A 25868-nucleotide genomic window follows, 5' to 3' on the forward strand; every position below is an offset into this window, starting at 1 on the left:
GTAGGATAACAGAATGGGTGGAGCATTGGCTGGTTGGCAGAAAGCAAAAGGTGGGAATAAAAGGATCTCGTTCTGGTTGGCTACCGGTTACTAGTGATGTTCCGCAGGGGTCGGTGTTGGGGCCGCTTCTTTTTACCCTGTACATTAACCATTTGGATGATGGAGTAAATGGTTTTGTGGCTAAGTTTGCGGATGACACCAAGATAGGTGGAGGAGTAGGGAGTATTGAAGAGACAGGAAGGTTGCAGAGAGACCTAGATAGTTTAGGAGAATGGGCAAGGAAATGGCAGATGAGATTCAATGTTGAGAAATGTGCAGTTGTACACTTTGGAAACAGAAATAAATGGGCAGATTATTATCTAGAAGGGGAGAAAATTCAAAGTACGGAAGTACAAAGGGACTTGGGGGTACTCGTGCAGGATACCCTAAAGGTTAACCACCAGGTCGGATCGGTGGTAAAGAAAGCGAATGCTATGTTGGCATTCATTTTGAGAAGTATAGTGTATAAAAGTAAGGAAGTGTTGGTGAGGCTCTACGGGGCACTAGTGAGGCCTCATTTGGAATACTGTGTACAGTTTTGGGCTCCATATCTTAGGAAGGATGTGCTGATGTTGGAGAGGGTTCAGAAGAGATTTACGAGGATGATCCCCGGAATGAAAGGGCTTACGTATGATGAGCGTTTGTCAGCTCTTGGACTGTACTCACTGGAGTACAGAAGAATGAGAGGGGACCTCATAGAGACATTGAAAATGTTGAAAGGACTGGACAGAGTACATGTGTGGGTGAGTCCAGGACCAGAGGGCACAATCTTAGAATTAGAGGGTACAGATTACAACAGAGATGAGGAGAAATTTCTTTAGCCAGAGGGTAGTAAATTTATGGAATTCCTTGCCACGTACAGCAGTGGAGGCTAGATCACCGGAGGCGATTAAGGAGGAGATAGATAGATATCTAATTAGTCAAGGTATGAAGGGATATGGGGATAAAGCCAGATATTGGGGTTAGAACAGATTGTTTTTCATTGCCCTTCCCCCCCCATTTCTCATTCTTTTTCTTTTTTTTCCCCTTTTCATTGGAGCAGACTCGATGGGCCGAATGGCCTACTTCTGCTCTCTTTTAATGTCATCTTGTGATGTGTCAGGTCTATTGGATGTCAGTTGGATTCAAATTGAGTGCAGTTCCTAGTTGCTCAGTAAACTGCTGATGTAGTCACTTGTTCTGTCTGACAGTGCCACCAAATCATTCCCAAAAACATAGGCGCAGGGAAGACCATTCAGCCTCAGGTGTGTTCTGCCCTTCAACTGGATCGTGACTGCTCTGCATGTTTATCTCCCCACCCTGGTTCTGAATATCCTGGACAACCACAAGCGCGCACGCACGCACACAGTGTGGGGCAGGATGGTTGAGGACCTTTGTCCTGTGGCTGTGAGGCCCATTCTCAGTGAGAAGCATTCGTGATGGTTTGGAGCTTGGCCTCTCAATTTGCGTGCCTGCAAAATGAGGTTGGGTTGACCTTAGTTCTGGAGCCTCGTCGGCCAAGGTTCAACACTTTCCCCTTAGTTCTGAAGATCAGCTCCACCCCGACTTGAAACTTGTTGGAAGTGAGATACAGTGTTGTAGTGAGAAAGACTGAGGAAAGTATTGGGGTATTGCTGCAGATGGTTTGGCGCCGGTCTTCACTGAGGTTGGTTCTATTGTAGACCCATTGGCTTCTGTGCCATAAGATGGAGATGAAAGACCGTGGGCAGCCAAAGGGTATTCCCTGGACCCTCCCGACTGAGGGCATCGATGAGGTCAGAAAATGCCATGTACTGTGGCTGGAGCTGCTTCCTGTGTTTCTCTGGGAGTTATCACACGGTGAATATCGTGTACTCCGTGCCTCTCGATGGACGCAACCCACACTGTGGCTCAGGAGCAGCTCTTCAGCCACTGAGAGGAGGCAGTTGAGGAGAACCCCGGCTTAGTTCCTGGGATGAGAGGGTTGTCCTACAAACAACGAAAGGGATCAGATGTATATTCTTTGGAGTTTAGAAGAGTGGTGATCTGACCGAATCATATAAAAACCTGAGAGGTCATGACAGGGGAAATGTTGAGATGTTTCCACAGGTGGAGAGGGTCTTGAGTGAAGGGATGTCGTTACAAAATTGGGGATGGTCATTTAAAGCTGAGATGCACAGGAATTTCTCACAGAGGGTGGTGAATCTCTGGAATCCTCTATCCCGGAGGGTTGTTGAAGCTGGATCATTGGGGGTATTTGAAAAGGAAGCAGATAAATCTTTGAAAGATGAGGGAATTGAGGGCTGTGGGGAACTGGCACAGAGGAGGGCTTGAAGCCTGGGACAGATCAGCTGTGGTCATACTGAATGCTGGCACAGGCTTGAGGGGCTGAATGGCCAACTCCAGCTACGATCTTCTTACGTTTCACCAAGAGGAAACCCATACGGCCACAGGGGGAACGTACAAACTCTATGCAGATAGCACCAGAGGGCAGGATTGAACTATTGTGTCTCCCCTCATTGTCTCCTTTCTTGAAGGTGGTCACGGTTACAGCATCTGATGCGGCCAACCACATCCTCATAAATCTTTTCAGCGATCTTTACAGTTTAACCACTTCTTTCCTATAACAGGGTGACCAAAACTGTTCACAGTCCTCCAAGTGCGGCCTCACCAGTGCCTTATACAAATGCAATGTAATGTCCCAACTCCTGTACTGAATGTCCTAACTGATGAAGGCCAGCTGCTGAGCGCCTTTTTCACCACCCTGTCTACCTGTGACATCGCTTTCAATGACCTCTGCACTTGTACTCCCAAGTCCCTCTGTTCCATTACACTCCCTCGTGCCCTACCATTCATTGTGTAAGTCCTATGCTGGTTTGACTTTCCAAAATGCATCACCTCACACTTATCTGTATTGAAGTCCATTTGCCACTCCTCGGCCCACTTCCCTAACTGATCAAGATTCCCCTGTAATCTACAATAACCTTCTTCACTATCAACAACACCTCCCAATTTCGTGTCATCCACAAATTTACTGATAAGGTCTTGTGCATTTACATCCAAATCATTGACCTCTGAGCCAATTTTGAATCCACGTAACTAGTTCTCTCTGGATTCCACGGGACCTAACCTTCCAGACCAGCCGACCATGCGGGACCTTGTCGAGGGCCTCGCTAAAGACCAAATAGACAACATCCACTGCTCAACCCTCATCTACCTTTTTGGTTAGCTCTTCAAAAAACTCTGAATGATTCATCAAGCAAGACTTTCCACACACAAAGCCATGCTGACTCCTCCTAATCAGACTCTGTCTATCCAAATGCTGGTCGATCCTGTCTCTCAGAATTCCCTCCAGGAACTTCCCCACCACTGATGTCAGGCTGACCGGCCTGTAGTTCCCTGACTTGTCCTTGCTACCCTTCTTAAACAACAGAATGACATTAGCCACTTTCCAGTCTTCGGGAACTTCACCAGTGGCTAACGATGAAGCGAATATTCCACAAGGGCCTCTGCAATTTCTTCTCTCACCTCCCATAAAGTCCTAGAATGCACTCAGTCAGGCCCTGGGGATTTATCTACCTGAATGCGCTGTGAGGCTGCAAATACCTTCTCCCTGGTGATATGAATGTCCTCCAAAACCTGTCCACTTGTTTCCCTTATTTCCTGAGATGAGAATTAGAATCTTCAATCTGAGGCACTGGGGAAATGGGAACCAATGGAAGTCAAGGGAAGGGATGATGTGTGAAAGATTCAAGCTGAAATTTCTGTAGGGAATGCAGGTGGGAGTAATTGAGTCTGGGGATGACTGAACATTGAAGGGTTTCAAGTGACAGTTGCAGATGTTGGGCAAAGTTATGAAGTGATGGAGGAAGTTGGAGGCTGCAAATTCAGTTCAAGCTCAGGAAATTAAGCAAGGATTGGTTGGTGAAAGGCGAAATCGGCGTATTTCAGCAGCTTCTGCTTTGTACTTGTTTAAACAGGCGCGATCTGTCAGTGAGCCCCTGTGTCTCTCGGTGGAGCACATCAAGTCGAGATGCTGCCGAGGCTTTGGATTGCCACCATTGCTCTCCTGTTTTTTGCATCATGCACCCTGTGTGTAAACCCAGGATTGAAAGCAAGAGTTACACAGAAAGCGTTGAACTATGGTAAGTGTAGACAGCGCTCAGACTATACTTGGGGGCCTTTTATCCTGTCTCGAGGCAATTGCAATGTGTCACCACTCAGCGTGCCAAAGTGGAGGTGCAGACATTTTCGAGAGATTGGAAGATTGAGAGCTGTGGGCTACGGATACAGAGGAGGGGTTGAGGATTGGGATAAATCAGCCATTATTATCTTGAATGGCTGGGGCAGGCTTGAGGGGCCGAGTGGCCTACTCCTGCTCCCAGCTTCTTGTGTTCAATGTCCAGAGCTCCATGCTGAGCTTTGCTTTCTTGCCTGCACTGTCATCTTCAAAACCTCGCCCACCTCTGCCCCTCTTCATCCCTCAAGACTCCCCCCTTCTGCCACTGAGAGCCCTAGATTCATTCTCATTTCCCCCACTCAGCCACTGACATATCCCCCACCATCTAGCGCAGAAACACCCCACACACATTCAGTATTCACTCACGCAGGCCTGTCGCCTGGTTATCACAGGGGTCTATTGGTCCCTTGTGGGGGTCCTCTGGGTCCCTCTTCACCTCCACTGATTCCCCTGCCCTGCACTAGTTCCCTGTCCCCTGTGGTATTTGCATCATGCAAGTATCCATTGGCTCCCTGTACCTCTCCATTGGCTCCCCCACCCCTCTGCTGGGACCCTCAACCATCTCATTGGCTCTCTGCCCATCCCCATTTGTTCCTTGTCCACGTCCATCAAACACAGAACAGTACAGAAGAGGAATAGGCCCTTCGGCCCACAATGTTGCGCCAAACCAATTAAACTAGTAATTCAATGATTAACTAAACTCATCCCTTCTGCCTACACAAGATCCACATCCCTCCGTTCTCTGAATATCTAAGAACCTCTTAAATGCCTCTATCATATTTGCCTCCACTACCACCCCTGGGAGGAAGATACCGGCTGTCTACTCTATCTGTGCCTCTCGTAATCTTATAAACTTCTATCAGGTCTCCCCTCAGCCTCTGCTGCTCCAGAGAAAACAACCCAAATTTCTGATGTGCTCTAATGCATCCTTCGGTACAAATCTGCATTGCTCTGTATTAATCCAATCGAATGAATCCTCATGGACTAATCTGCGTTACCCAGTGCCAGCCCATGGTCACGCTTTGCACTTATAAACTTACTCAGAAAACATTTAGCAGCATCCAGTAATCAAGGATGTAAAATACACATGTACACCCTTCTTCCTGTTGTACCATTTCACCAACAATGCTTCAAATGTTTAAAGTTCACATCCCCAAACCTTGTAGATATGAGTATTGTGATCACATGGCCTGTAGTTGGCTTGTTTTATTCTTATCTCCATTGATGCTGTGTATTTCCAGCATTACATGTCTTTATTTATGGTTAACCACACCATCTATTAATCATTAGTTACTAATCAAAGATGCTGTAACTATATTTGCTTGTGTGCCTGGTATGCGATGGTCCCACCCATGTATCTGTGTATACGGGGCTACATTACCCTTGGCATCATTATCTGGACTGGTGTGAGTCTCCAGCTGATCAGATGGTGAGGGTACCCTCTGCATCCACAAACTGTGGAGGAGAGTGTTGATATGGATGGTGTATAACTAAGAGCACAGCTGCGATGGTCCAATCCCTGCTGCGCACTGAATTCTCCAACATTTCTTTGTCATACAGGTCAGAGGGTTGGGATGTCTGTGTTACAAAAGAAGATGCTACAGATTCGGATTCCAAATATGTCGGGCAAAAAGCGTGTGAAGTGGATTGGCCGCATCCGTTACCGTGTCTATGGGTGAGCGGTGCTTTATATTGGTCTGCGGTTCATGTACATTGGCTGTTAAATGCAACTGTTATCTTCAGATCGGTGGTTTCATTGCTTGCTTAAACTGTGTTGACTAGGGTTGACTATGCAGCTTTGTAAATGCCATGCCTCGTGTTCAGTCTGATGCACCTAGTTCAAGTGATTTTTGACGTATTCCTCGGTACAGTCCAAAAAGATCCCAAGTGCATTACAGTGAATGAATGGAGCACTTTGCAGGAAAGTGTTCACCGGTTTAGAAAATGGGTGGTATTGCCAAATATTTCAGTCACTAAACAACATCCAAAGTGCCCAAAATGACAAGCAGCAACACACGTTTAGCTGGAATAAATGAAAGGAATGCTATCCAATACTTGGTTGTTTAGATTCAGAACTGGCTGACACATAGAAGAAAGAGGGTAGTCGTCGATGGGTCTTATTCTGGCTGGACGTCCGTGACTAGTGGTGTTCTGCAGGGATCCGTACTGGGACCTCTGCCAGAAGTTTATAAAGTTAGAGTTAAGAGTGGATTAGAAGGCCAAAGACAAAATACCATCAACCTGGAATAGTAACTCCCACCTGATCGAAGTTTATAAAGTTATGAGAAGCACAGACAGAGGAGAGAGCCAGTATCTCTTTCCCAGGGTCAAGACGTCTCATACTGGAGGACATGCACTTAAGGTGAGAGGGGGAAAGTTCAAAGGAGATGCGCAGGGCAAGTTTTTTTACACAGAGAGTGGTGGGTGCCTGGAATGGGCTGGCGGGAGTATTGGTGGAGGCAGATACGATAGAAGCGTTTAAGAGATAGGAACATGAATGAGCAGAGAATGGAGGGATATGGACCACGTGCAGGCAGAAGGGATTAGGTGTTATTAACTTAATTAGTTTGGCACAACATTGTGGGCCAAAGGGCCTGTTCCTGTGCTGTACAGTTCTGTGTTCCATGTTCTGCAACAATATAATAACTCATTGCTCCAATCTTGCCTCCAGCTTTCAGATTTCTAAGTTTGGCTTGCCTCAATCCACTGTGAGATTCTCTGCTGGGAAGGGCATTCAGCTCTCCATCGTTAATGGCTACATTGGTGTGAGGGGCAACTTTAGAGTAAAGCATTTTTTATTGTAAGTATTCAGTCCTTGTTTTACTTTTCATCCTTCCAGTGCTTTTGGTGGAAGCTAATTCATGCCAGGGTCACAAGATCACAAGACAAAGGAGCAGAAGTAGGCCATTCGGCCCACTGAGTCTGCTGCATGAGCTAAACTAATACTATTCCTATCTAGCCCCAGTTTCCGGCCTTATCCACGTATCTCTTGATACCTTGACTATTTAGATACCTATCAATCTCCTCCTTAAACGCCCCCATTGATTGGGCCTCCATAGCTGTGCATGGCAAAGAATTCCATAATTTCATAATTTCACTACTGTCTGGCTAAAGGCATTTCTCCTCATCTCTGTTTTAAACTGGTACCCTCTCATTCTAAGATTGTGCCCTCTAGTCCTGGACTCACCCACCAGGGGAAATAGCTTAACCGCATTTACTCTGTCCAGTCCTTCCAACATTCGAAATGTTTCTATGAAGTCACCTCTCATTCTTCTGTACTCCAGTGAGTACAGTCCAAGAGCCAACAAACGCTCCCTATAAGTAAGCCTTTCATTCCAGGAATCATCCTCGTAAATCTCCTCTGAATCCTCTCCAACATCAGTACATCCTTCCTAAGATATGGGGCCCAAAACTGTACACAGTATTCCAAATGAGGCCTCACTAGTGCCCCGTAGAGCCTCACCAACACTTCCTTACTTTTATACACTATACCTCTCAAAATGAATGCCAACATAGCATTCGCTTTCTTTATCACCGATCCGACCTGGTGGTTAACCTTTAGGGTATCCTGCACGAGTACCCCCAAGTCCCTTTGTACTTCTGTACTTTGAATTTTCTCCCCATCTACATAATAATCTGCCCGTTTATTTCTCTTTCCAAAGTGTACAACTGCACATTTCTCAACATTGAATCTCATCTGCCATTTCCTTGCCCATTCTCCTAAACTATCTAGGTCTCTCTGCAACCTTCCTGTCTCCTCAATACTCCCTACTCCTCTACTTATCTTGATGTCATCCGCAAACTTAGCCACAAAACCACTTACTCCATCATCCAAATCATTAATGTACAGGGTAAAAAGAAGCGGCCCCAACACTGACGCCTGTGGAACACCACTAGTAACCGGTAGCCAACCAGAACAGGATCCCTTTATTCCCACCCTTTGCCTTCTGCCAACCAGCCAATGCTCCACCCATTCCAATATCTTTCCTATTATTCCATGACCTCTCATCTTATTCATCAGCCTCTTGTGCAGCACCTTGTTGAAGGCCTTTTGAAAGTCTAAATACACAACATCCACCGCCTCTCCCTTATCCACCCTACCTGAGATTTCCTCAAAAAACTCCAATAGGTTGGTCAGGTAGGATCTTCCCTTCACGAAGCCATGTTGGCTTGGACCTATCTTGCCTTGCACCTCTAGGTATTCCATAACCTCATCCTTGAGGATCGATTCCAATAACTTTCCCACCACCGATGTCAGACTAATAGGTCTGTAATTTCCTTTATGCTGCCTCCCACCCTTCCTCTCCCTGTTTTGGGTTGGACCTGGCAAGTGAGAATAGCCTGCTGTAACATGGCTCTTGCTGCCTCTTCCCTAGCCCAAGGGAACAGAGACAATCTGTGGCTATTGAGGCATCTTCAAGAGGCGGTGCCTGAAGAAGACAGCATCCATGATTAAGGGCCCTCACCATCCGGGACATGCCCTCTTCTCACTGAGTGTGGATCTTCAGGCTCCTGTACTGTCCCCCCATCAGGGAGGTACAGGAGCTTGAAGACCACACTCAATGCTTCAGGATCAGCTTCTTCCCCTCCACCATCAGATTTCTGAACGGTCCATGAACCCTTGAACTCTACATCACTATTCCTCTTTTGCAATATTTTACTTATTTTTTGGCAGCTTATAGTAATTGTTATGTCTTACACTGTACTGCTGCTGCAAAACAACAGATTTCACGGCATTTGTCAGTGACAATAAACCTGATTCTGATTCTGTTGCATGATTTATTTTATTGAAACGTTCCACATGCGGTACTGCATCCTGACATACGGACTGCTCGCCACCTGACTGAAGTCTGCCCACCTGACAATCAGCCTGATTGACAATCTGTTAAGAAGGAAAGACCCCTGATGTCGGGTTTATACCCCTCATCTTGTTGGGTGGGTTTCACATCTGAAGCTCCACCCACAGTCAAGGCAGACAATCCCTCTCAATAACCGGGCAATACTTCAGTCATGGAGTGGTCACTGGATGGACCAACCCCCCTTGGGAGATGGTGGGAGCAAAGTGTGTTGACTTATTGAAATGCAAAATAAATTTTGTTGTGCAGTTTACAAGAAACTGAAGACTTGATGTGGTGTGTGGAGTGTGCTTGGAAAGAATGGGTGATATTGGACCTCTAATTCCCAAAGCTCTCTCCCAGTGGCTTCTCCTAGCCTTAGTTCTGTGACTGCTACAGGAGATAGATTGGAACAACCCATCAACAGCTCCATTATAGATGGACCCTGAGGTGGTAGGATGAGGGGAAAGAAGTCCATGGTGCAGCATTATTTCTGGGACAACACTGCTGGACTGAATGGCCTATTTCACTGCTGCAAATACTCTGCAATTCTGGAAGAGCACCACTTCTCCAAACTCTATCCCTCCAGCCCCCAGTAGAGTGGGATTTAATACCAGACCCTGGGGCAATAGATATCACCAGACCTGTGGATCTCAGTTCATTAGTCGGTCTGTCTTCCAGTGTTTATTTATCTGATGACTTTGACTTCTCCTTACAGCAGGATGAGTGGATCGTTTGACGTGTCTGTGAGCAGGCTGTCAATATCGGAGACTATAGGACTGACCCGGGACAATACAGGCCGTCCTGCAGTGCGCAGCATTGCTTGCTCATCCAACGTTGGTAAAGTGCGCGTCAGGTTCACCAAAAGAAGAAGGTAATGCACATAGTACTTTAGGAAAGAAACCTCCAAACACTTCTGCTCTTTCTCTCTCTTTCTTGTTCTCTTTTTCCCTCTCTTGTGCACTCTTTTTCTCTTGCACACTCTTTTTCACCCACGGTCTCTTTTTGTCCCTCTCTCTCTCGTGTTCTCCTGCAGCCTCTCATTTTCTATACTGCACTCTTTTTTCTGCTTTCTCTTTATCTCCCCCACTTTCTTTCTCTCCTCCACTCTCTTTCTCTCCCCAACTCTCCCCTTCTCTCTCACGCTCTCCCTTTCTCTCTCACACTCTCCTTTTCTCTCCTCCACTCTCTCTCCCCCACTCTTCTTTTCTCTCCCCTGCTCTCTCTTTCTCTCCCTCACTCCTCTGCAGTCTTGCTCGGTTGGCCATTCTTCATTTGAGGCCTAGAAGGTGATTGGTGATTTGAGGGAGTTAATTACAATAGAATTTGTATACAAGTGGTGGAGGTTTTAGTGGGCAGGAAGGAAACATCTTCAAGCACTGAGTTCCAGTCTGACTCGGAGCTGATTCTGACTCCTGGATTGGATTTTTCCAATAAATCACCTGATAATTGCACTGACCAGGATTTGGCACACCACTGGACACTTAGCTTGTTGCTGACATCCAAAATAATTATCGGCGTATGTTAGGGTAAACTGCACAACGGTTTTGCGAAAAATATGTGCTCATATGGCAGAAGGAGAGAACAGGCACAAACGAGGAATGGACAGAGATAGTTTCAAATGCACCGTTGGTGGAAGGAGAAGCTAACGGTGGAAGAAAGCAGTTTGCAGAGAAAGAACAGAGGACACATGAAGAATGTTGCTTCAGGGTCTTTACAGGAGAATTGCCACTCTGTTTCCTACATCAAAACTGTTTAATTGACTGTGAATCATTAGTGATACATCATAAGATGGCATTGGTCAGTGGAAAGAATAAATTAAATGAAAGGTGATCTTATGGAGGTGGATAAAAGCACGAGGGGCATACACAGGGTGAATGCACTCAGCCTTTTTCCCAGGGTTTGGGAATCAAGAACAAGAAGGCATAGGTTTAGGGTGAGAGAGGAAAGATTTAGTAGGAACTTGAGATGTATTTTTTTTACACAAAGGTGGGTATGTATGAAGAATGAGCTGCCAGAGGAAGTGGTTGAGGCAGGTACAATAAAAACTTTTAAAGGCACTTGGAAGGTAATGGGCCAAATGCTGGGATGGAGCATCTTGGTCAGCATGGACCAGTTGGGCCAAAGGGCCTGTTTCCATACTGTATAACTCCATGAACACTAAATGCTACCTGGCATTTTTGGATTAACTCGATTTACTTGATTCACCAGGATCTGGTTAGGTTCAATGAGGAAGTGAGATAATTTACTCACACAAAACATTTGCAGGTAAAACATTTGGTGCTGCTTATCCCCAAACATCAACCTCCACCCTTATTCCTGAGTATTTTCTGGATTTGCGAGTGATTCTGCACGATGCAAAGGTTTATTTTGTTTTGACCAAATAACGTTGTGTTTTGCAGATGGTTGTACAATCTGTTCCGCAGATTCTTAGAGAGACCCATTAAATCTGCTCTTAACAGACAGGTAGGTCAGCTCCCCTCAGCCTTCATATTGGATAATTATGCTGTTAACTTGTACAACCATCACAGATGAACAACACATGACAGAACTTCTGAGTCAAGCATGGTAATTGTCGTTTACTATTTCTTGACAGATTTGTCCAAAAGTCTCTAGTGCCATCAATGGACTAGAAAGAAATCTAAAGAAAATGAAAAGTAGGTTGTTTTACGTTCTTCCTCTTCCATTATCATCCGTCACCTTCCAAACACTCAGACAAGGATGCTGCCTTATGCTCCCTGGAATGAATCAGCTTTTGCACATTTGCAGCACGTGCTATCGATCTGAACCAAAAGTGGACTGACCCCACACCTGGCCTCACTTACAGTGCATTTGGCACTAACGACCATTGGATTGTGAAAATCAAAACACTGCAGAAGCTGCAAAGCTGAAATAAAAATAGAGGATGCTGGAAACACTCAGCAGATCAGGCAGCATCTGTGGAGAGAGAAACAGCGTTAATGTATGCAGGGGCCTTTCCTCAGAACGGGGAAAAAGAGAAAAGACGTTTGTTTCGGCAGAGAGAAGAGGAAGAGGAGGAGGATGGGTGGAATAAAAGGAAAATCTCTAATAGGGTGAGACCGATGACCTAAAGTGGCAGTTTAAAGTAGGATTTAAGATCAAATTGAGCTTTGTTATATCAGCAACGTGTTTCAGATGACAAGGCTGTGGACTTGCAGGGCAGAGTACATGTAAAAGAAAAGAAAAGCTGTGCCAAAGTAATGGCAGGCAAAAATGGCCAGTTCAGTTACCTACACAAAGAGAGAGTAAGTTATCTGAAGTCAGAGAATTCAATACTGAGTCCTGCAGGCTGCAATGTGCCCAGAGGGAAGATGAGGTCTTGTTCCTCGAGCTTGCGTTGAGCCTCATTTTAACAGTGAAGGAGGTCACAGACCGACAGGTTAGAGTGGGATGGTGAATTGAAGTTAAAGACCAATCTGGTTTTCACTGCACCTTAACTGGCCCATAGATCATATGGTCTTACCCTATCAGAGATATTTCCTTTGTTCCCACCCCTCCCCCTTCCTCACATTTTCTGCTGCTTGGAACCATCTCTCACCTTAAAGCTATGCTCCCTGGTATCTGACATTTCCACACTGGGAAGAAGACTTTCACTCTCTGCCTTATCTCTGCCTTGCATAATTTTATAAACTTCTCTCACGTCTTCCCTCAGCCTCTGCTGCTCCAGAGAAAACAACCCAAGTCTGTCCAACCTCTCCTGATAGCTAATACTCTCCAATCCAGGCAGTGTCCTGGTGAACCTCCTCTACACCCTCTCCAAAGCCTCCAACTCCTTCCTGTAATGCAGCGACCAGAGCTGAATACAATACACCAAATGCGGCCCAACTTGTTTCTCTCTTTCCCAGTTCTGAGGAATGGTCCCAGACCTGAAACGTTAACTGTTCCTCTCTCCACAGGTGCTACCTGACCTGCTGAGTCACGAGAACAGAAATGATGTCTTGGCCAGTTCACTGGTCTTGGGTGTGAAGTATAATCCTTCCCTGATTCCCCAACTGAGTTCAGCCCACTGGGAATCGAACCTTGGATCTCCCTGGTCTGAATGGCTTGGCTGTCCACATTTATTGACACATTTATCAGTTAGAGAATGTGGATTAGCTCTTACCAAGAAATTCCCAATTCTCCTCCTGGTAATCCTTCTGGAAAACAAGGGGAGAAAGAAATGCACAAAATAAATGGAAGTGGAAAGAAAAACAGATGCAAGAAAATCTGAAATAATGAAATAAAAACAGCAGGTCAGACAGATTCTGTGCAACGGGTAACAGAGTTAACATTTCAGGTCGAAGACCCTTTGTCAAAATCTTTATTTCTATACAACACCATTGAAGGATATCTCAAAACGCTCTACAACCAATAAATTTGAGAGCGAAAACTTGCGGCAGTCATTTGGTGCGAGCAGAGTTACCAACGGCAGGTTGAGAATGTGCAGATCCGTTGGCCATCGGTAGAATTGTTTGAGGGAGAACTATTGATAGAACCCAAGGGAAAAGGCAAAAGCAACAGTGCCAGCTCATTGTGATTGTGGGCCTGAGTTTCACGTTTCACCAGAAAGATGGGACAACTGAGAGTTCAGAACTCTCTCTGGAGTTGGAGACAGAAGCCAAGGCTGATGCACAGCACCTAATGGCCATTGGTTTCCAAACCCTTTCAAGGAAATAAAAGAGTTTGCCATAGGGCTGGGTATAAGAAGGACAGGACCGGTTTGTGAGGGGAGGGAATGCAGAGAAGAGGACTGAAGGAGGGAGGCAGGATGTATTGAAAGACAGGGTGAATGAGTCAAGCGATGTAACAACCATGTAGAGGTTGAAATATGGGAGTACAAAGGTCTATACAAGTCACTTAGAATCATAGAAAACTTACAGCACAATTCAGGCGCTTCAGCCCACAAAGCTGAGCCGAACACGTCCCTATCTTAGAAATTACTAGGCTTACCCATAGACCTCTATTCTTCTAAGCTCCATGTACCTATCCAAAAGTCTCTTAAAAGATCCTATCGTATCCGCCTCCACCACCGTTGCCGGCAGCCCATTCCACACACTCACCACTCTCTGAGTAAAAAATTTACTCCTGATGTCTCCTCATGACCTATTCCCCAGCACCTTAAACCTGTGTCCTCCTGTGGCAACCATTTCAGCCCTAGGAAAAAGCCTCTGACTATCCACAGGATCAATGCCTCTTCTCATCTTATGCACCTCAATCAGGTCACCCCTCATCACTCCAAGGAGAAAAGGCCGAATCCACTCAACCTGTTTTCATAAGGCATGCTCCCTAATCCAGGCAACATCCTTGTAAATCTCCTCTGCACCCTCTCTATGGCTTCCACATCCTTCCTGCGTGAAGCGACCAGAACTGAGCACAGTACTCCAAGTGGGGTCTGACCAGGATCCTATATAGCTGCAACATTACCTGTCGGCTCCTAAATTCAATTCTACGATTGGTAAAGGACAATATACCATATGCCGCTTAACTACCGAGTCAAGCTGTGCAGCTGCTTTGAGCATCCTATGGACTCGGACCCCAAGATTCCTCTGATCCTCCACACTGCCAAGAGTCTTACCATTAATACTATATTCTGCCATCATAGTTGACCTACCAAAACGAACCACTTCACACTTGATGAGGATGGAAGGGATGGCTCTGTAGGTGACAAAACAGAGACAAGTTTTGCATGAGTTGGAATCACTAGAATTGAAATGCAGCCCTGGTGATGATAACACCTAAAGGATCAATGCTCAATGATAAGGACTCGAGCCTGAGCATTAGGGAGACTGATAGAGGAGGAAGTGAGCTGTGTTTTAGAGGCCATTGGATGTTGTCTTGGCAGCAGATCTGATATAGAGTAAAGCAAAAGCTCATCCTCGAGCCACACAGGACGCCAAGGTTGGTTATTTCGTTTCAACTCATTAAGAGTTGGAGAGGGTCAAACCTGAGCCTAACCATGCCACTGAAAGTCCACACACAGACCAGGAAAAGGAGTCAAATGCAGTCCTCACCTTTTCCCCTGGCAGCAACCAAGGAACTCAACGTGGATTGGGAATCCAATCTGGAATCTTTTGTGTTGATGTTACTCAGCCAGCTCGGTAAACCAACACACAAAGTGCTGGAGGAACTCAGCGGGTCAGGCAGCATCTATGGAGGGAAAGGGACAGACCATGTTTTGGGTCAAAACCCTTCATCTGGATTCTGCCTGACCCGCTGAGTTCTTCCAGCACTTTGTGTGTTGCTCCGGATCAGCATCTGCAGTCTCTTGTGTCTCCATTTTGCCCTCCACAGCTCTGTGAACCAGTGGATTTGGTAAACCTGCTGACAGGTACAATGCTCCGTAGCTCAGGAGTTCAACATTAATCAATAAGCAAGAAGGAAATCGCAAGTTCTTTGATGTTCAATGGCATAATGTGACCGTATTAAGGATAATCATGTTTACTGGAACACAGTCTGATATTTAATGTTCTTTTTCATCCATGTTCTCAGTATCTTTCCGCGTAAACAACTTTGCTGAGGTTGACTATTCCCTGGTTAATAGAATTAAAATCTCAAGAAGAGCCATGGACCTGGACTTTAAGGTACGCACTGACAGCTGGAAAGGGAAGGGGAGGTGCAAGAGTATATGAGCAGTTGGATGGGGTGGCAGTTGACTGTTTTAATAGTTCTGTTGCCTTGAAGTGTATTCAAGACCATTTTCCAGTTGTCTATTCAGAAGTTGTCAGTGACCTTTGAGAAAGGCTCTGATTTGAAGTCACCATCTTAGAGTAGGCACTCTGGTAAAGGCAGAGTTATTGCCCATTCCTAGTTGCCCTTGAGGAGGCGCTGATGAGCCATCACCTTGAACCTTTGCAGTCCTTCCAGTGAAAGTATCACACAGTGGAGTTACGGAGGTGGGAAGGATGGCGATATACTTGGAAATCAGCTTGGTGCGTGACTTTGAAGGAATCTTGCAGGTAATGGTATCCCCTTCACTTCCCCTTTTTTTGTGACTGAGGCTGTGGTTTGGGAGGTGCTGTGAGTGCAGCCTTGATGAATGACTGGTGCACTCCACCAACAGTGCACCGCAGGCAGAAAGCCTGAATGGTCAGAGTGCTGGAGGAGGTACCAATACAGCAGGTTGATTTGTCTTGCTTGGTAACAGGAGTTGGGGTATCTGCACTCATCCAGGCAGGCCTTGTATATTGTGGGAAGGCCTTGGGGGCTCAGGAGGTGAGTCACACACCACAAGGTACTTTGGTTCTGAAATGCAGAGTGATATTCGGGAAGTCTGTATGTCAGGAAAGTGGTGACTCTCCGTTGTTGCAGATGGCATTGCTGTGGCATGAATATTACCTGCCACCTCGCTGCCTATGCCTGAATGTTGTCTAGGGTTGCTTCAATGGGACCTCATGGTCTGACCACTGTGATTGGAATGAAACATTGTGCACTCCTTCACAAACATCCCCACTTCGGACCATATAATGGAGGAAAGCAGCTGATGACGGATGGTCCACCTCACTGCCCTCTGGCAATTCCTACCATCCTGTGTGAGAGGTATGACCCCATCCAGTTTCCCCTTTGCTTCCCATTTTTGCCAGGTCTCCTTGAAGCCACATTCAATCAAATGCTGCCTTGATGTCAAGGAGAGTCGCCCTCCACCACCCCCCCCCCCCCCCCCCCCCCCCCCGACTTCACCTCTGGAATTCTGCTCTTTGGTCCACGTTAGGACTAAGGTAGTGATGGCCTGAAATGCAGTCAAGTCCAAACCAAAGTGTATTTCAGAGAGCAGGTTACTGGTGATGATTGAGCAGGTTGATGGGACGGAGATTTCTCCCACTTATTAAGAACAGGAGAATCTTTACCAGACTGTCAGGTAGATGCGAGTGTACTGGAACAGCTTAGCTGCAGGCACAGCTAGTTCTGGAGCGAAGGTTGTCAGCATGGAGTCATAGAGCAATACAGCACGGATACAGGCCCTTCGGCCCAACGTGTCCATGCTGACCACGGTCCCACCCAGCTAGTCCCAATCTCCTGCGTTAAGCCCATATCCCTCCAAGCTCCACCACTTTGAACAGTACATCTGTAGAAGTTTGTCAGAGTGTTCGGTGACAAGCCGAACCTCCTTAACCTCCAAAGAAAGACGCTGGTGCACCTTCCTCGTGATTGCATCTTTGTGCTGGGCCCAAGACAGGTCATCCAATATTGTCCCTCGGGCAGTGCCTCCTGTCTTTCCATCCTTTGATGTGTCATTTGCCACTGGCACCAAGAATTCAAACCGTCATTTATGTTTGGTAATTTATGTTATTGTCTGCAAGATCCCTTCAAGGCCACGCGCCAAGCTGACTTCCAAATATGCTGTCACCCTCCCCACCTACACAACCCCACTGTGCATACAGTCACTGGAAGGACCGCAGAGGTTCGAGGTGATGGCTCATCAGCAATTTCCAAAGGAAACTAGGAATGGACAAGTAGTGGTTAAATGGCATGTTATCGACCTGCATTATCCAGTACCTGAGATTTGATGTCAAATTCTTTTGATAGGGTGAATTCTACAGAGTGCGAAATCGTAAGGAGCCTCCCTTCAAGCCACCGCCGATCAGCCTCCCCAGACACAGCAGTCGCATGTTGTACTTGGGAATATCCGATTTCCTTGCCAATTCAGCGGGATTCGTGTTTCACGAAGCTGGAGCCTTGCGGATGAAGATCACCGATAGAATGGTGGGTAAAGGCCGTCCTTTCACTGCCCTGATGTATTGGTCAGTGGGAACAAGATTACCCCTCTCACAGGGGGGAGTGGGCTGGGGTTTCTGGAAGTGAATGTTGTCACACAGTGAAGAGGCGCAGCACTAAAGCATTACCTGCCTCGTGGCCACAATTAGTCTCCGTTTGGACTGGACAGCCCATTTCAAGGGCTCATTCTAACCCTTGCAATGAAACTAGCAGAGGGACATGGTTTGTGGAGAGGAGGCAGTGAAGTGTGTGCAATGATGGGTACATTGGGCAGCCTGGTTCCGTGTTTAACGTTGTTTTTGTGAGTGCTGGATGTTGCTGCCTGATTTACTCCACGGCATCTGTCAAGAGTCATGGCTTCACTGCTGTTCTACGGCAAGTTCCAGGCCACTGTGCGAGAAGGGCCAAACGAATAAAGCACATTCCCTCACAAAAGCTGGAAAGGAAATACCACCAGGCTCAGTGACAGCTTCCCTGCCACTGTGGTAAGACTATTGAATGGTCCCCTAGTATGATGGGATGAACTGTTAACCTTATAATCTACCTCGTCATGGCCCTTGCACCGTATTGTCTGTCTGCACTGCACTTTCTCTGTAACTGTAACACTATATTCTGCGTTCTGTTATTGTTTTCCCTTGTACTACCTCAATGCACTCTTATAATGAAATGATCTGGATGGACAGCATGCAAACCAAAGTTTTTCACTCTACCTCAGTACATGTGACAATAATAAACCAAGTTACAAATTTACATTGCAGACTGAAGCTTCCTTCATTTTCAATCGCCTCTTGTGGAAGTATAGCATTGTTTTAAAATAATAGATTAAAATGGAAGTGCGAGGTTTGAATGTTCACAGAGGCAGTGCTGGTAATTCACGGGGCCTGTTTCCATGGTCTCTCTGTTAACAGGGTGGCACAGTGGTTCTGCAGGTAGTGTCGTTGTCTCACCGCTCCGATCTTGACCTCTGGTGCTCTCTGCGTGGAGTTTGCACGTTCTCCCTGTGACCATGTAGGTTTCACCAGGGGCCTGAAGTTTCGTCCCACATCCCAAAGACGCTCTGGTAGGCTGATTAGCTGCTGAAAGTTACCTCTAGTTTAGGTGGCTGGTGGGAGAATCGGGGGGCTGGTGCTAGAAAAGTGTGAGGGGATAGGGTTAGAGGGAACGAAATGGGCGAACGGGAGAGCTGGCAGCAACTCAATGGGCCAAAGAGCCTCGTCCTATGTTGTGTGGAAAATATGAAATGAGGATGAAGTACAGGTTAGGAAGCAGAACCTGCATATTGATTAATTGCAGTGAATCTGGACTTCATAATAGAGAATCAATTCTTTAGAAATACGACCTCCTTCACAATAACTTCAGTAAAGCTTTGGGTTTTTATCAATGCAATCTGCAGTTGTTTACAAATCCAACCTCAGAATTGCATTGGGTTTTGACATGCACACTGAGGCCATTAGTTGTTGGACCACACCTGCCTCGGGAGATTGTGTGATAACAGTCGCACAAAATACCAAGAAGGAAACTTGCTGATTGTTTTCTGTTTTCCCCAGATCCCGAAAAATTCACCCTTCAGATTAAACACAAAGTCCTTCGGTATGATCATGCCTCAGGTAAGCGCTTCATGAGTTTGCATGCTTTTGTCTGATATTAGCAGCTGCTTGTGCCGAGCTACCATGGGCACTCTCACCAGATCATGGTTCTTTGCACCTTACAGCAGGGTGGGAACGATGAGCAATACCAGAATAAAATACCGCAGCTTCTGGAAACCCGAAATATGAAAAAAGTCATAAGGTGCTGATATGCTCAGAGATGGGGCAGATTCTATGGAGAAAGAAACAAAGTTAATAACATAAATATTCATAGCTTCTACTTCCATGCAGCTGGAGAAGCTCTACCCTAACATGAACATGATAATAAACCTCCACTCCACTCGACCGCCAGTTCTGAGGGCTGCAAATGGCAATATCACCATTCAGGCATTTGGTGCCCTTGACATGCTTGCAATCCTCCCAAATTCATCCCTGGCATCACTTTTTGTTCTGAACATTGTAAGTACTAAAACCTTATTTTTCTGCAAAATGTCTCAATGTTCTTACAAAACTGTTATCAAAGGAAATCTTCTTTCTTCACCTGGACTGTTGCAGCATGCGAGTGTCTCTGCTAGGACCAATATCATGAGGATGAAACTGACTGGGTCCGTAACGCTGAATCGGTAAGGAAAAGAAAACTTGTACTTGAAAGGCTGTTGGTGGCTTCAGACATTAGCGTAAGGGAATATGATCCCAGTTTGTGCAGGGGAGGTCATCACCACTGAATTTCTTTGAACAATACTGGACATTCTGTGACATTCGGGGATAAATAGTGATCAGAGGAACCCTGGAAGAGCTAACTGCTCTTCACTTGCCGAGTGCAAAACAATCTTAAAAATCCATCTGAATTTGCAGATGGAGCCTTTCCTGAAAAAAAGTCATATTTAATTAAAGTTAGAACAGATGATGTGCTCAAATGTTTGGATTGGAACATAACTGTGATCCTATCAAATCCTTCACATCAAACAATTCAGTGCGGATTGGAGATCAAAACTGCCATTTTGTTTGTTGCATCTTCCCCCATTCCACTGCACCTTAAGTGAATGAAGGAGTTTAAAGTCAGACTGCATCAACATTGTTAGATCCAGAGTTACTGGCAATTCCCTCTGTGATACAATGATGTTCTGCTCTTTTACTTTGTTTTTCTACAGTCTGAAATTGACTCCTGGACATTCTCGTGTTGGCCCTGTTCCGGTAAGAAAATCTTCTTACATATTCTTAGATCTCGTTTATTTGACATGGAACTTGATTCTTCAATGCAAATTGAGGTTTCATCAAAGTAACACCCTTAGATAGTCATCAGATGTAATACAACTTGCACAGTGTCATGATTTGGCAGCTTAATGAGCAGATCTGGTCACCCTGCCTTGGCAATCCAGCTTGAAAACAGATGAGCATCGAGGACTGATGATCAAAGGAAGTATTCACCTCCACACCCCCCCAACTCCACATGCACTTAGAGGCAAGATCCTTTCTGGGCCCAATCTGAGTGTCTCATCACTGGATCTGGGGAAGGTACTTCCTCTCCCTCACTGATAAGGTGAATAACATTGCAGGGCTTTGATCATTAAACAGTTGTAAAAGATCCACGTTCCAGGCAATGAAAATAGAATTAAGTTTACAAACGCAAGTGAAAATTTTAAATGAAAACAGAAAGTGCTGGAAGTCCTCAATGGCTCACGGAAACAGAGTTCTCAGGTCGATGATCTTCAATTTGTTCTGTGGTGATAATCACGTAGCCCCAAATAATAAGCAAACAGAAGTTCAGAATGTGATTGTCAAAGATTCAAGAAGCCAACTCTTAAGACCAAATGCTCACTCACTCACTGCTGGTGGGCATGGCTTCAGCTGCCAAGGCCCTTACTTGGGGATTACCCCACTAAAGCTCTTGATCTCGCGTCCGTAAAGAGCCTTCTTCAAGTCTACCTCTTTGAGCACACTTTTAGTCATTGCCCCAGTACTACCTTGTGGCTTGGTGTCGAATTTACCTGGATGTATTTATAAATTGCCTTTTTGTTCCATCTGGATCTGATGTTTTAACCATTTGTTCCAAAACTGTTCCAAGATTTCCTCTACACTTTCAATCCAAATTCATGGGTTTAAACTTAATATATCAGAGAAACTAGGTTTTTAAAGAAGTCCAATCTGAAATTTATATTTCACCATCTTAATCTGATTGAGAGCAAGTGAAGTGGCCAGTGTTGACACTGGCCCTCCCTCCAAATCTGATTGGACCCTCTGATGTCTGTGCAGTAATGTACAAGGGTCTATGGGACAGTTCGGACTGGCTTATATCTGAGCAATGAGCTGACACACTCATGCTCCGTCGACTGTACTTATCTGCAGCAGCCTCTTTCCCTCAAAGCTGCCTTCTCAGTGGAGTGCCAAGAATCCTTAGACCAGAGTTCAGCCACACCTCCAGCTTCACCTGCTGTTGACTGACGAAAGATTTTCAATATCTGTCAATGTCTCTGACATTCCTGGGCATTGAGAAATATTCAAAAACAATAACAAAGGAAGACCATTCAACATTGAGAAACACAAAACCACTTTGAAACAATTAAATACATTTACTTAATTAAAAAAAAGTGACGGCAGCACAGTGTCTCAGCTAATAGAGCTGCTTGCTCACAACTCCAGTGACCAGGTTCAATCCTGACCACTGGTGCTGTGTGAGCAGAGTCCACGCATTCTCCCTGTGAACACTGGGGTTTCCTCCCTCATCCCAACCCACAAGGTTCAGAGGTCAATTGGCCTCTGTAAATTGCCCCTAGTGCAGGTGAGTGGTAGAATCTGGGGATTGGGAGGGGTGGGGTAGGAATTGATGAAAATATGTGGAGAATAAAATGGGTTAGGGTAGGATTAGTGTGAAACAGGTTCTGATGGTTGGTGTGGACTCAGTGGGCCAAAGGGTGTGGTTCCATGCTGGGTTTCTTTCTGACTCTAAGTTGGCTAAAACTTGCCCATCTCCGAAAGAGCCATTGCTCTCCGTTGAAATAAATGTCGTCACTGAACCTGCTTCAGTTCTAGGCTGGCTCAGGTCCGCTGCCCAGATTCCCCAGTGAGCTCCAGCAAACTGATGTTCCAACGCTGGACCCCACGATAAGTTCAGCATGAGAGTGCAGTCAGAAGTCCAACAGTCAGGATGTCTTGGGAGGTTTGAGACTTTCATGTTCACCTGGTCCTCAGGTTGTCAGTTCCAGCCTCCTCTCAACAAAGTTGTACACCACCACGCCCAGCTCCCCACCGTAAACAGTTGTACGCCGCCACACCCAGCTCCCTACTGTGAATACCTGTACACCACCACGCCCAGCTCCCCACCGTAAACTTTACATTATTCTCGGATACTTAAACTAGGAGGATCTTCTTCACACTCTCTTTCTTATTGTGTCTTGTTGAAGGTGGCTGGTCTGGAACTGTTAATTAAGATTTCGTTAAAGGCAGTGGTGTTACCAAAAGTCAATGGTAAGTCCATGATGGAGACCCTTTGGAATATCCAAGGTTAAAAAAAAGGACGCATATAAAATCATGGATCGAGTGAATGAACAACAGGAAGAATTTAACATGAATAAGATAATAATATTGGAGAAATGATTAGAATTGACACCCAATGAATGCCCAGGACCTGGTGACTTACATTCTGAGGGTTTGAAAGTGCTGATGATGAAGATACTGGATTCATTGCAAGTAGATATGAGTCAAGACTATCGATGTCTTATTGTAATTTGATATGGTGCTGGTGAGAGTCCTCACCTGGAAAATTGTGCAGTGGCCTGATCCCTCTGCCTGAGGAAGGAGATACTTGCAAAAGAGGGAGCGTGACAAAGATTCACCAGATTGATTCCTGGGAAGTGGGGATTGTCCTATAAGGAGAGATTGAGCACGCCGGGTCTGTACTGTCAAGGATTTGAAAGAATGTGAGGTGATCCTAATGAAATGTCTGAAACTCTTACAGGGTAGAGGTAGGGATGATGTTTTCCTGAGCTGTGGTCTCCAGACCAGGGGGTCACAGTCATAAAATAACAACGGCGATGGGAAACTTCTTCACCCAGAGGGGTTTCTCTACTCAAGAGTGTTGTGGAGGCTCAGTCGCTGAATATATTCATCAGGGAGATCAACAGACCTTTGGATATTAGGGGATGGGATTTGCATAGGATAGTGGTGCTGGGGTAAATATCAACCCTCATCTTACTAAATGTCTGTGCAGGTACGAGGGACTGGATAGACTACTCCTGATTCTATTTCTTTTGTTTAGCTTTATGAATCTCACAGAGAGTTTTCCTGCTTTTCCTTGCAGAGAAACTAGCCAGGGGAGTTCCACTTCCAAATGTGAAAAACTTGGACTTTGTAAACCCTACGCTAATGGTGAACAGGGTGAGTAATTGCATGATGCAAGATCCTCCGAATGATGTGAATTCCTTTTGAATGAAGTTAGGCCACAAGAAAAATCATGAGGGCACAGTTTCCCTTGAGGACACATTTAAGGGGGAATTATTCCTCCTCCATGTCCCATCTTGGGTATATCCTTTCTTTGAAAACTGACATTACAGTGCGGAGTTTCAACATCATTTTCAGTCAGATATTAACATGATTGTGAGCAGTTCACGACGTCTTCAAAATAACCTTAAAATTACACATTTTGTGCCTCTGACTTTTTTTACACCAGAGTTTGAGAAAATGCAACAATGGTGGGAGAGTGAACTTTCACTTTCACTTTCACGATATGGGTTTCAAGTTGAAGTCAGTTTAAGAAGTAAATACTGAGACAGCATAAAGGAGCATAATCAGGGTACAACCTTTTCAAATCAATGAAGTTGGTAGCATAGTGGTAAATGTATCAAAAAGGCATCTTACTTTTTAATACTGAAGCACAGCATACAAGAACAAATCGTCATTGCAAACGGAAGTATTATAGGGAAAGAGCAGAAGAGGTGATTTAATGGGAAACTCTTTCATGGGATGTTCCAATTAATGTGGGCCAGATGGCCTTCTGTGGTGTTTGGGGTTGTTTTGAGAGGTATAAATAAATAGTGAGCTGTGGCACGTCACACAACTGAGATTGTAGATTTAAACTGTGCTGCTGCGTTTCAGAGCATGTGCTAGGGCCACGTGGAGTGAGATGGAACAGTATTTGTGATATTGTAATGTTGATACTTTTTCAGAATATTCTGGTGATTGCAACTGATGTCCTTTACCGCCCATAACCGGCAGCCATTCCCAGCCAAGGCTTTGTGACGGAAAAGAAAACCAGGTACTCTGACTGCTTTGATTACGTGGCCACTTATGAAGCTGAGACTTTCTACAAGGCCATTCAATTTTCTGTCAAATATTGTTCATTTCTAGCTTGATGGCTTTCAATCAAGTGCTTTGCAAACAAAAAGCTATCGATAAGCTGCATCTCCAAAATTTTTCTTGTTTTTTTCTGTATACGAAGTTTTTGTTTCGGACTTTCATGAAGCAGAGGGAAATCACTGCTGAAACCTTCCTGCGTGCACTGTTGGAAGAATATAAAACCAAAATATCCAACCTAAGGGGAACCAAACCTTTTCTCCAACAAGTAACAGCAACACTCAAGCTTTTGATCTCAACCTCTTTTTTTTTGATAAGGGGATTAAAAGAAACTTTTGGTGATTTGAAACAATTTTCATTTATGCTCAACTATTTGCAACAACTGCCCAAAGAAGTGTCAATTCTTCAGGGTATCTGTGTATGGATATTTGTTGTACCTAACTGTTTATTAAACAAAGACTGCAAACTTTCTGTGGATGGTGCATTCACTTTCTCACTGAGCTGTGTAAAAATAAAGATGTGAAAGAAAAAAACTGATTCAATTGTTTTGAAGCTCAGAAATAAGACGATATGGGAAAGTAATTCGGGGAGGAGCAATTATGATGCTATTGGGCAGGAACGAGGGAGCGTAAATTGGGAACAGATGTTCTTGGGGAATTGCACAGCGGCAATGTGGAGGTTGTATAGGGAGTATTTGCATGGGGTTCTGGATAGTTTTGTCTCATTGAGGCAGGGTAAGGATGGGAGAGGGAAGGAACCGTGGCTGAAAAGAGACGTAGAATATCTTGTCAAGAGGTAGAAAGAAGCTTACCTGAGGTTCAGAAAGCATGGATCAGACAGGGCTCTGGAGAGTTACAGGGTAGCCAGGAGGGAGCTTAAGAATGGACATAGGAGAGCTAAAAGGGGGCATGAGAAGGCTTTGGCGAGTAGGATTAAGGAAATCCCCAAGGTGTTCTACACGTATGTGAAGAATAGGAGGATGACTACATGAATGATTGAAAAATGGAGGGCTATGTGGGTGGGAAGGGTTAGATAGATCTTAGAGCAGGATAAAATGTCGGCACGACATTGTGGGCTGAAGGGCCTGTACTGTGCTGTAATGTTCTATGTTAAGTAACAGCATTACATATTTTAGGATATGATTTCTTCCAGTCAGAATTTAATCCTCCTCAAAGCTGCCTCTCTGACATTAGTTTGCAGTTTATGGAT

At 45.3% G+C, this 25868-nt stretch overlaps 2 protein-coding genes across 4 annotated transcripts in view; both read left to right on the top strand.

Annotated features, from left to right (window-relative positions):
* The window catches only part of gnas (GNAS complex locus), a 303471-nt gene that overhangs the window by 267514 nt on the left and 10089 nt on the right, over window positions 1–25868 (top strand). The window lies entirely within an intron of this gene.
* Window positions 3970–25130, top strand: LOC127578735 (bactericidal permeability-increasing protein-like). The gene is made up of 15 exons (XM_052031139.1): window positions 3970–4142; window positions 5798–5912; window positions 6909–7037; window positions 9791–9946; window positions 11475–11538; window positions 11669–11729; window positions 15562–15653; window positions 17596–17772; window positions 19332–19391; window positions 19662–19829; window positions 19926–19993; window positions 20522–20564; window positions 22772–22835; window positions 23668–23744; window positions 24533–25130. The coding sequence occupies exons 1-15, from the start codon at window positions 4031–4033 to the stop codon at window positions 24572–24574; spliced, it is 1428 nt and encodes a 475-aa protein (XP_051887099.1). The 5' UTR covers window positions 3970–4030; the 3' UTR covers window positions 24575–25130.

This window comes from Pristis pectinata, chromosome 16, assembly GCF_009764475.1.
Source record: "Pristis pectinata isolate sPriPec2 chromosome 16, sPriPec2.1.pri, whole genome shotgun sequence".
In the NCBI taxonomy this organism is placed as follows: Eukaryota; Metazoa; Chordata; class Chondrichthyes; order Rhinopristiformes; family Pristidae; genus Pristis; species Pristis pectinata.